This window comes from Conger conger, chromosome 7 (genome assembly GCF_963514075.1).
Source record: "Conger conger chromosome 7, fConCon1.1, whole genome shotgun sequence".
Classification (NCBI taxonomy): domain Eukaryota; kingdom Metazoa; phylum Chordata; class Actinopteri; order Anguilliformes; family Congridae; genus Conger; species Conger conger.
Window position 1 is genome coordinate 8,877,644 of NC_083766.1, and position 12,099 is coordinate 8,889,742.

General features: G+C 47.5%; 2 protein-coding genes across 2 annotated transcripts in view; one reads left to right on the top strand and one right to left on the bottom strand.

The window, feature by feature from the left end:
* Positions 1–5,381, top strand: part of sik2a (salt-inducible kinase 2a) — a 55,000-nt gene extending 49,619 nt beyond the window's left edge. Inside the window, exons 13-15 of the mRNA XM_061250242.1 lie at positions 796–909; positions 1,992–2,083; positions 2,995–5,381. Coding sequence (XP_061106226.1) covers positions 796–909; positions 1,992–2,083; positions 2,995–3,529 — 741 coding nt within the window. The 3' untranslated portion in view covers positions 3,530–5,381. The remainder of the gene's footprint in view (positions 1–795; positions 910–1,991; positions 2,084–2,994) is intronic.
* A 4,553-nt stretch (positions 5,382–9,934) lies between these two features.
* The window catches only part of ppp2r1ba (protein phosphatase 2, regulatory subunit A, beta a), a 25,837-nt gene continuing 23,672 nt past the window's right edge, over positions 9,935–12,099 (bottom strand). Inside the window, exons 14-15 of the mRNA XM_061249950.1 lie at positions 11,849–11,940; positions 9,935–11,416 (exon numbers count right to left, since the gene is read on the bottom strand). Coding sequence (XP_061105934.1) covers positions 11,400–11,416; positions 11,849–11,940 — 109 coding nt within the window. The 3' untranslated portion in view covers positions 9,935–11,399. The remainder of the gene's footprint in view (positions 11,417–11,848; positions 11,941–12,099) is intronic.

The window sequence follows — 12,099 nt, forward strand, 5'->3', positions numbered from 1 at the left end:
GGCAGGGAGGGTCATCCCAAACCCCCGTACACAGGGGGCAGGGAGGGTCATCCCAAACCCCGTACACAGAGGGCAGGGAGGGTCATCCCAAACTCCGTACAGAGGGGGCAGGGAGGGTCATCCCAAACCCCGGCAAACACAAGTGACTCACCAGGGCTCTTTACGTAACGGCGGAAGAAGTGGGCGATTGTCTGAGGTCTCGGTGACCGCAGGCATGGCAACGAGGTTCTCCCTGGTGACTGGGCCCTTACAGAGCCCCTGTTCTGGGTGGTGGGGTGGAGGCCAGGGGAGGGGAGGGGAGGGGAGAGGAGAGGAGAGGAGGGGAGGGGCGTCTCGCGCTGGCGGCTGGGTGATGACACTGTGCCTGGAAGGGCGACAGGGTCACAGGCGTGCCGGTCGGAGCGTTTGAACACAAAAGGGCCTTTGTGGTAACGTGCCGGGGCTCCGAGGCGCTAATAAACAACGCCGAGGTCACGGCGGGTCACGGGAGGGTCACGGGAGGGCACACTCCGGGTGACCTCACCATGGGACAGCGTGAGACGCTAATGAGGGTCAAACTGTGTTCCAGTATGCACTCACATGTGCACATGTGATCACAGAGAGGCCGTGGACCGTGTGTTATTACGATCTTGCCGGAGAGGGTTGTTTTTGCGGCCTGGACGCGGCACAGCGAGTTTGTGCGTTCACGCTCTAGTTATCCGCCAGCAAGAGGTTCTTTACCCACTCTTTCTGAGTCCGTCTCCCTGTTCATGTGCCTGTATTCACACCCGCACGTGTGACTGTGCGTGTTTCCAGGGCGACGGCTCCCAGCTGCAGGACAGTGCGGCCATGTTCTCCAGCGGAGGCCAGCCACCGTTGCTGTCGCGACGACAGAGCCTGGAGACACAATACCTCACACACAAACTGCAGGTACAGCCTGGAGACACAGTACCTCACACACAAACTGCAGGTACAGCCTGGAGACACAATACCTCACACACAAACTGCAGGTACAGCCTGGAGACACAATACCTCACACACAAACTGCAGGTACAGCCTGGAGACACAATACCTCACACACAAACTGCAGGTACAGCCTGGAGACACAATACCTCACACACAAACTGCAGGTACAGCCTGGAGACACAATACCTCTCACACAAACTGCAGGTACAGCCTGGAGACACAATACCTCACACACAAACTGCAGGTACAGCCTGGAGACACAATACCTCACACACAAACTGCAGGTACAGCCTGGAGACACAGTACCTCACACACAAACTGCAGGTACAGCCTGGAGACACAATACCTCACACACAAACTGCAGGTACAGCCTGGAGACACAATACCTCACACACAAACTGCAGGTACAGCCTGGAGACACAATACCTCACACACAAACTGCAGGTACAGCCTGGAGACACAGTACCTCACACACAAACTGCAGGTACAGCCTGGAGACACAATACCTCACACACAAACTGCAGGTAGAACTACATGATCCGCTTCTGCACAACACTGCAGAAGATAATGTAATAAAATTGTTATATAAACACTTTACCTGTAACATTACACCATTCCAGGCACTGGAGCTCACACCAGACAGGAGAACAGAATAGAGAAAGGCAGTGCAGTAAAGCAGTGGGTCGCCAGATTGCTGAAGGGCTGCTTCACTAGTTCCTGCCCTGAGGCCTAGTACCCGACAGCAGCACTGCTGGTTTTCCCGATAGTGCATTTTGTTGTCACTAATATCCCCAAATTGATGGACAGCCCTATATAGATGAGACGGGGCTACAAGTAGGACCTGTGTGGGGGGCATAACCTTCTCAGCTTACCGATTCCAAGGAAAATCCCAACTTCAGTACCTGAACACAGATGGGGGCATTCTAGGGGGTTTCTGGGTAATACGCTCTTTCCGTGCTCTGTAGAAATGGCAGTAGTGACAGTGGTACCTTTGTTTGGGTCGGTCTTTGCGTGAGAGATGGCTGACGGCTCCTCTGTCCTCACAGACAGCCGGTGTGATGGCCGCTGGGCCTGGCAGCTGCCAGATGTTCTGCAAGGAGCTGCCCCGCAGCCTAGAGCAGCAGCTGCAGGAGCACAGGTGAGTGACACCGCCTTCTCACTCCTTCCCCCATCATCTCTCACTTCCTCTACCCCTCGGCCCCCGTTTCTTACTCCTGACCTCTCACCCTTCACCTCTGACCTTTGACCTCTCACCTTTCAACTCTTACCCTTCACCTCTGACCTTTGACATTTCACCTTTCAACTCTCACCCTTCACCTCTGACCTTTGACATCTCACCTTTCAACTCTCACCCTTCACCTCTGACCTTTGACATCTCAACTTTCAACTCTCACCCTTCACCTCTGACCTTTGACATCTTACCTTTCATCTATCATTTCTTACCTTTGACATCTTACCTTTCATCTATCATTTTTTTTACCTCTGACATCTTACCTTTCATCTATCATTTCTTACCTCTGACATCTTACCTTTCATCTATCATTTCTTACCTCTGACATCTTACCTTTCATCTATCATTTCTTACCTCTGACATCTTACCTTTCATCTATCATTTCTTACCTCTGACATCTTACCTTTCATCTGTCATTTCTTACCTCTGACATCTTACCTTTCATCTATCATTTCTTTCCTCTGACATCTTACCTTTCATCTGTCATGTCTTACCTCTGACATCTTACCTTTCATCTGTCATTTCTTACGTCTTACCTCTGACCTCTGATTACCTCTGGCAGTCGGTAGCCTAGTGGCTAAGGTGCTTGACTGGGAACTGGAACTGGAACTGGAACTGGCGCCCCACTGCACCCACAATAAGATCCGCACAGCCATTGGACCCTCAAGCAAGGCCCTTAACCCCACCCTGCTCCAGGGGAGGATTGGCCACTGCTTAGTTTAATCACCCGTTTAAGTCCCTTTGTATAAATAGCGTAAGATTAAAAACGAATGTCATGTACCAGTCTCATATCTTTGCTCTCTTGGCTCCTTCCACAGGCTTCAGCAGAAGAGGCTTTACCTGCAGAAGCAGTCCCAGCTGCAGGCCTATTTCAACCAGATGCAGATCGCAGAGGGCGCCTACCCAACTCACCCAGCAGTGGGTCACCCGGACCCTGTAGCCCCAGGCCCCGTGCAGGGCGTGGTACCTCCAGCACAGCAGCAGCCTCCGCCCGCCTTCGCCCGGGCCCAGATCCTCAGCCCCCTCCTGGAGCCCGGCGCAGAAGCCCTGCCCCTGTCCTACGACCCCTACATGGGCGTTTACCCCGCTGCACTGCCCCCCGACCCTCACGCCCTGCCCTCTGCGCACCAGTACGGCTACCCCGCCTGCGACCTGTCCCCCTCCGCCGAGCCCCTCTACCAGGATCAGTACCAGTACCCGCTGAGCCTAGTCCAGCCTCCCACCCCAGGCCAGGCTGAGGTGTCCGGCGCCGGGTACGTGAGCCTGGCCCTGCCCGACCTCCACAGCCCCTTCCTGGAGTGCGAGATGATGGACACAGTGGACTCTCAGCACGGCTTTGTGCTCGTCAACTGAGCCGGGAATTCCGGGTCGTGACTCAAGAGGGACTTCGACACTCGGAGAGGTTTTTGGCTGGGTAGAAGAGTGGAGCCAATGGGGTGGAGGAAATGAAGAACTGAGTTTTTGTATCGTTCACAATGTTAACCTCAGAGATGTTTTTTTTTTTTTTTTTTTTTTTTAAACCAAATCTTCCCTACCTCCCTCTCTGAACCCCCACAGCCCCTTCGCTGAAGCTGTGTCGTCGTACATCTGTCTTCATGTGTGCGAATTACTCTGGGTGTGTGTGTGTGAGAGAGACACTGCATTCCACACACGAGAGGAGGGGAAAGTCTGACAGCTGATCACAGCCTCATTGATCAGAACTGTCCGCTGCCAGAGCAGTGTAAGAGTTCGGTTTGGCTGTGCGCACAAGCCTGCCAGAGCCCAACTCGTTAGCAATGAGCACAAGTTTTGTATTTCACGGAGGAAGGCTGGGCTCTCAAACTCCTCTATGGATGTGACATTTATAATGATACGAGTAATAAGCATGTGATGCACACACGCAGTGCAGTCACAGTGGATTTACTGAAGCATTACTGAAGCAATATTATCACGTGGACCTGGCAGGAGCCTTAAAACAGTCTTTGGTTTCTGAAGAAACGTCTGCCGCCTTTGATGAAACCTACGTTATTCACAAACTGCCGAGCTGAACCTTTTCCAAGCACAGTACACGGAGTCACTTAACACTGGATACAGATGAGTCAGAAAGCTTGCAGTAGCAGTATTTAAGCTTGTTTCTGGCTTTCTTGTAACAATTATAATAGAAAGTTGTTGTTTTTTTTCTTGCTGTGCTAAGTGAATCTACTTTAAAAAAATTAAAATGAATTACAGCAGACTGCAAAAAAAAGCACAGCTTCTCTGGAAAAAATAGGGTAAGAAAAAAAAAAAAAAAAAAAAAAAAAAATGACTTGCAACGCTGGGACTGGAGGAAGACCTGGGCTGGACATTTTTCTGAAGCACTTTTTAAGGCGGTAAAAAGGAAGAGGAAGGATGTTTTACAGAGTGGTAGATGGGACATGAAGTCCAGAACTTGTATAACCCCAATTCTGTAGCCTCTAACTGTGGACTTCACCTCCTAGCTGCTCCTCAGTGCAATGTCTTGTCTACAGCTGCCGATCCCGGTCATTTGGTTCTCAAAAGGGAACAAAACCGGGGAATACACACACCTGTATTCTCTCCTCAGTGTTTTTTTTTTTTTTAGGATGAGCTAGCAATCCCTTAAAAGTGTGAGAATTACACATCAGTGGGTGTTCGTTGAGCTGTTGTATAAAAGTAGGGATTAGAGATATTGTGAAGACACAAACCTTGCTCACCAGAAACAACAAAGTGATACGTTTTGGTGTGGTAGTGCTGTGCCTTTTATTTTATGTTTTTGTTTTGTTATCGATTTTAAATTAAAAACGAAAGTTTTTTGTTTGTTTGGTTATTTTATTATTTTGGTTGCCATTGTTTTTGGTTTCCTTTATGGAAATACGTAGACCCAGTTTTTTTTTTTACCAAGGTACAAAACCAAAGTCTCCCTACAGACGAGCCCTCGTGGAGCCCACTATGTGGACTTTAGAAGGGGTTCCTAGTTAGCTTCTTGACAGTGCTGTGTTGGTCCATCAGTATATTCCGTACAGAAGTATTATAGCAATATTGATAAATTATTATTATGATGAAGTAAGGGTAGTAAAAATGTGTCCTTTCATTTGTATCACTTCGCGGTCTGTTCTTCGGAAATACAGACGCCTACATTTACATTCATGGCTGTTGACCACAGATAAGCTAACTTGCTGTTGAGGTTTAAATAAAGTAAAATAAATAAAATAAAGTTTACCTAAATTAATATTGTGTCTTTCTTCTTGCATGTGAACTTGTTGGCGTTTTAATTGCCTCTGCCTTATGTCTGAGACAGAAGTTACCAGACTATTTTGTATTCTCCTCTAATTATGGGATGCCTCAGTGGACCTGACAACAAGTTTCATTTAACCAATTAAGTCTTTGCCACAACAATACATGCGTCTCATCTGCACCGCGTTTACACAGAGCTCCCGTGGGCTTTCTGATGCGTTGTTTTTCAAAGCTATGCCTATCCCATACAATTAAAATCCAAACTGCTATGAATTCCATACAATTAAGGCCGTCTTTCATAGCTTATGACCTGCCTGAGAAACTGCTCACAGCGAGGACAGGCTTTGCGTGTATGGTTACATTTCCTACGACCTTCTCTAAAATAATTAATTTACAATTGACAGTTGACAAGGTGTCCTTGAAGGCAAAGACTTAAATTCAGCATTTGCAATACTGCTGGATCCTGTTAACACACTCATGCATTCATCAGTAGTATTCACGGGTAGTTAAGGTCTCAACTGTTTAGCCATAGTCTGAGAAGCACTGTAGTGCACTGACCAAGGGACGGCTACCCCTCAACTCGTATGAAACTCGTGTGATTCCCTGTCATGCACTTACTGTGATCCCAACTATGTCTGTTACCCTCTCTTCTTGTCTGAATAAAGTGAGAAAAGGAGTGTGGGACTGCATGATCTGTGTAATCTTAACTTACATTAGCCAACTATTATACACTATCCAATTCCACATTTCTATCAACAACAGGCACATTACTCAAGATCATAGCAAACAAGTCCAGGTAGGAGAAGAGAAAAATGAGCTTTCCTCAGGAAACTAATACTTGCTGGCAGGGGTGATTTCCTTTGGATCTTTTGACAGTAACTGCATTAGTCACCCAGACTTGACAAATGTTTGATAAAAATTGGCAGGAATGAATATTAGTACAAGTGGGTGACAGGTGCACAAAACCAGCGGGGATCTTCTGCCATATTCTTCCTCCCGGGTGGGCCCGATGCGAGTGTATATCGAGAGGCAGTAAAACGTTTTTGAGTGGAAGTGAGTTGGTCTGGTCAGCCCCATCACCGAGTTACACCAGTGTGTCCTTTACCACTCTGCCAGTCCAGCAGCACAATTACTATTATTCACCAGAGCCCTGACACCTTTATATCCTGCCTCAGATCTGACACGTCCCTTTTTTTATTATTTACTTTTTTATAGCTACGATATTGGCAAAGGCTTTTTATTGAATAATAGCCATGTTTTTTTTATCATTGTGTCATGATAGGCCGTTTCCTAAGCAGGAGAAAAATGGTAATTAAATACTACAAGAGTGACTCATACGGTGATTCATAAAATAATTTAAAAAGTGGCAGATTCACGGGGTGAGGCCAAATACATCATGGTGTGCGAAATCAATGCTCTTAAAGCGTTTTATATTTCATGTAACCTGAACCCCGGAAACAGCTAAACCTACCGTCTTTCTGTTACACAACAAACAGTTATCTATGATTGGCCTGGCGCGACACGCATGGACGAATCATGTGAAAGTGCTTTGTATTCTGACTAAGCACCACATCCACAGATTGGCAGGGAAACTGGAAACCCATTTACAACCATTCAAACGACAGCAATGCCATGGTCCATTGGTACATTTTAGTATAATGCACACAAGTCATTGCTGCGGTAATCACGCTCATTTTACCTTAATGCAACGCATGTCAAAGTATTATTATTATTATTATTATTATTATCATTATTATCATTATTATTATCATTATTATTATTATACAGTTGTTTGAGAGGTCTATAGTGTTCCTTCCACCTTTGGTTTGGTTTGTATCCTGACATGCAGTGTGAATGGTGGGACCTTATATACACAGGTGCGTGCCTCTCAACTATGTCCAATCAATTTGCCACATTTGGACTCAAATCAAGTTCTAGGCACACCGAGGATAATTAAAGCAAACAGGATGCACCTGACCACAATCTGGAGTGCCACGGCAAAGGTTTGGAATACATATGTAAATGAGAGATTGCAGATGTACTCTGGTGAGAGGGCATTGAGAGATGAGAGATGGGTGAAGTGGTGACAGAGAGACCCAAGACTGCAGGCTCAAAAAAAAATCGCAAAGAAAAAACGATTTAAGTTAAAAAGCCTCAATCTCAGGGAATAACTGAACTCTGAAGGATAAGCGTTTCCCACAGTACACGGAGAATGCGGTTATCTTCGGATGCTCGTGGATGAATCGTTTACGCACTAAGTCAAAACACAGTCCCGGGAATTAATTATTGATCCAAAAATAAAAACCTACAGCTGTTGCTTCAGTTCAAGAAAATGGCTGCCCCCTATTGCACATTATGGGGACACTGCGGTTATAGCGATGACGAGTGCAAGGACTATATTTTTAGACTACTTTCCTTGTATTATCCCAGCGAATTTCCCCAAATTAGCATAATACCACAGCAGTTAGCAAAGGAACTGCATAGGAACTTTCCCTGGCTAGGAAAATTCGGATAAGAGAATTCAGTTAGTGCCTTCACTGATGTCAACAAAGAGGGCACTTACCCCACTGAGACATTTAGGTATGGAGGCTCCGGCTGCGTTTTTTTGGTATGCGAATAAGAAGGGAGTAAAGCAAGGGTATCAAACTCCAGTCCTGGAGGGCCACAGTGTATGCCGGTTTTTGGTGCGTTTCAGCACGAGATACATTTCGATGTCTTTCATTGTGGCTAAAGGGTCCACACACCTTGTTCTCAAGGCCTTAATCGGCTGCCGATTGAAAGGAAACCACGAATACCAGCAGACACTGCAGCCATCCAGGACTGGAGTTTGACACCCCTAGACTAAAGCACGCTGAGGCACACAAACGGACACTCGCACTACTCAATCATTTGCTGGATTCTGTAATTCGGCTGACATCAGCCGTCGCCATGGCGACCGTCTCGCCGAGAACACCGCGACACACCGGTTTCCAACCCAGATGATAACGGGGTCGTCACCAGCCTTAATCCCGCCAGGGGCCCCACTCTGGCCTTTTCTGAAGCACAGGCCGAGTAATCCTGTCAGTGGATTACTGGCAACCTGAGGAAGGAGGGATTTTCGGGTCATGGAAGTACATTGTGTCATAAAAGAGGCTATCCATTTCTCAGAACACTCACTGATGAACTCACTTGTGAGTCATCGCCAACATTTACTTAAAAAAATTACTTGAGGCTAGAAAATTACAGGTCTGGATGAAGAGTTTCATTCATTCAGTCATGTGAGACTTTAGGATGCTAAAAGATATACAAGCAATGTCATGTATAAATACATTTATTCATTGTTTTTTTAATGACTGCACAAGTTCACCCTTTGCATGTTCTAGTGTAACAGTTCACTTTCAGATGCATGGAGGTATCTTCACTGCCCTGTGCCCCTAAAAACGCAGCCCTCAGCAGGGTGAAATTCTTTAACCTTCGCACATTAACACATATCACTACCTGCAAAATGACTTTAAAACCACCACAAGCCAGGGTTGCCCTAAATGACCGATATTTATATTGATCTAGCCATCCCATCTCTATTACTCGATATGAGGTAACAGTCAGTCAGTCAGTCTAGAATGGAAATACCAATCGATTTCTGAAGGATGGAGGAAGATTCTTTGGGGTGGCCCTTTGACAAGATCCTTCGAGTCCAATATTGATGAGTTCCACCTGTTTGCTTGGTTTGGGAAGAGTTCACCCATAACTCTTCAGCTATAGACCAGGGGTGTCAAACTCCAGTCCTGGAGGGCCACAGTGTATGCTGGTTTTTGGTGCGTTTCAGCACAAGATACACATTTCTAAGTCTTTCATTGGCTAAAGGGTCCACACACCTTGTTCTTAAGGCCTTAACTGGCTGCTGATTGAAAGGAAACCACAAATACCAGCAGATACTGTGGCCCTCCGGGACTGGAGTTTGACACACCCGTTTTAAGCTGTAGACCATGGCTACTGGCCATGGGAAGAGCTGCCTTCATGAACCATAGTAGGCATGATCACTTAAATACTGCTGTTAAATAAAACTGGAGCCCATTCTCCCAAGCATCCAGGGACAAACAACAGTGAAGGAGCTCAGTTTATGATAAAGATAAGGTACCACCTGCTGGGCTTCCCCCAAGCCTGACTGATTTCCACCAAGTGATTACCTTCCACTGGCAGCCGAATATTCCAAAAATTAAACCTCAGAACACTCAAGAGTGCTGCTTCTTAAACAGTAAGGGAGCTTTAAGCCCAGACAAACCTAGTGGGCACGCTTAGAAACAAGCCCGCAACTGGGTTATACCTCTTGGGCAGGTCTGGATGGGCTGACCCAGGACCAACAGTTGGGCTGAACATTCCAAGAGGCCCATGTTCCAGGCAGCTTGTCCTCGTTATAGCATCCTCAAAGGAGGGACATTCGGCTCTGCGTGGGTATGTCACTACAGACAGTTCATTCAGAGACGTGTGCTTAGGCACGCGAGCGTACATGTACGTGTGTCCGTGTGTACGAGAAAGAGATCCTTCTACAATCAAGCAGAACATCAATCATCACCATGTAAGTATTACTTTATTAGATTTCCCTCGTCATACATAGTAGTAGTGTCCCATAGTTGGGATGTCGGTGGAGGAGTTATTCAATACAAAACTGAAGCACATTCTAATGACACAGAACACTGAAGGTGGTCAACGTTAGAGCTATGAAATGGGGGCAGCAAGCAGGTTAGTTTTATTCATTTATAAGGAGGGCAGTATCTAGCCTCCACAGTAAACCAAGGGGGGCATTACCCAGGATCTCCCCGGTACATTTAGTTCTCCAGGCTGGAGTTTGGTTGGGGGGGGGGGGGGGGGGTATTTTAAAAACCTAAATAGTCTGTATTCATGCAAAAAAAATGAAAGGAATTTCCGCACACAAATGGAGGGAAAATAAATTTTAAAATGTGTGGCGGACCCAAAACCCCGTTACGACAACCAGGGTAACCAGGCATTTGAGTCCCAGTGCCTCATAAGAACAGCCAGGTTCACACACAGTATTGATGGCACTGGTGGCCATTCTGATGGGGTCCGGAGTTAAAGATTTACAATAACAGGAGACAGGAAAAAATAAAAGCCCCCACCCCCCCTTTCAAGACATGCACCAACTCCCACTGCAATGGTCCCTCGTGTAAAAGTCCTTTCATGGGGCCCTCGATGCAGTCAGCTGCAAACGGCTCGTAAAAGCTCAGCAACGATGCAGAAAAGGGGTGCACTGTGTGTGTGTGTGTGTGTGTGTGCGTGTGTGCGTGTGTGTGTGTGTGTGACGGCGTGTGTTGGGGGGGGGCGGGGGAGAGAGTAGGCAGAACAAGGTCACATCACACCTTGGGTGAGAGCAGATCCAGGCTGCAGGAGGGAAAGGATCAATCTGTTGTGTGCTGGCAGCTACAAGCTGTCAAGCAGACAGAAGTTACTGTGTCTGCTTGCAGAGACGGGTGCAATCTCTAAGAGAAAAATCAAAGCTGCAGACGTGTCCGTCACAGGCACTGGGACAGAAATAAATTAACACAAACCGATGGGGGAGGGGGTGCCATCAGCTGAAAAACCAGCAAGCAGGAGAACAGACCACAGACACAAGGCACAGAAACTAATGTATTTCTGTGTGTGTGTGTGTGTGTGTGTGTGTGTGTGTGTCTGTGTCTGTGTCTGTGTCTGTGTCTGTGTCTGTGTCTGTGTCTGTGTCTGTGTCTGTGTCTGTGTCTGTGTCTGTGTCTGTGTCTGTGTCTGTGTCTGTGCGTGTCTCTCCACAGAATTCTACGCTAAATGGATCTGGGATGTTCGGATGATGGAAGCAGCGAAATTTACAGCACGTACGGCCAACACCAATGCGTCCCCTAAGCCTCTACAGCCGCCCGAGCAGGAAGGAGCGGTTCACAGCCCTGTGGTTTCCCTAGAAGCAGACGGTTGATCCTGGATATCAATAAATACAGGTGCGCTGAGTCTCAGGGGCGTGGTGCAGGCTCAGACTCGCAGACGTGCTCGATTAGGCCAGGGCCAGGACTGTGGAGAGAGGGAGAGGGAGGGAGAGAGAGAGGGAGAGGGAGGGAGAGATAGAGAAGCAGGGAGGGAGGGGGGAGTAGAGAAGGATGAAGGAGGGAGAGATAGAGGGGAAAAGAGAGAGAGGGGGAGGTGTGAAATTTAATACGAGGAAGGACTCCACCTGGTTTAGGTGGGGTTGCCATTACACTGGATATGTACATTTTCTAAACCCTCAGGATCCAGTGGTTCCCATGATTAAATACATCAAGATTTGACCCCACCCTGAAAAAACGGTTCTAAAACTTCCCTTCCCTTTCCTTCATTGTGGGAATATACCTAACAAGAAATAACTCTGGCGCATGACAATCTTTTCACACGCAGATCCGTGCAGATCAGCGCTGCTCTCGCTGTGGCGGGAGTAAGAGAACGGCCCCAGCGGGGCCCGGGACGTACCGCTGATGGCTTCCTGGGCGAAGTACTTGACGTCCATGTCCTGATCGCTGGCCAGCTTCTCCAGCACGGGCTTCACCTCGGTCTGCAGGGCGCTGTGGGTCACATGACACGTCAGACGCTCACCGCACCGCCCTGGGGCTCCTCCCGCTCCCCCTCAGATTTATCATCACTGATAAACTACCAACTACCATTAGCACTGCACAGGCTAATCAGGTAAAAAGCTAATTTAAAAAATGTAGAAACAGTTGAAT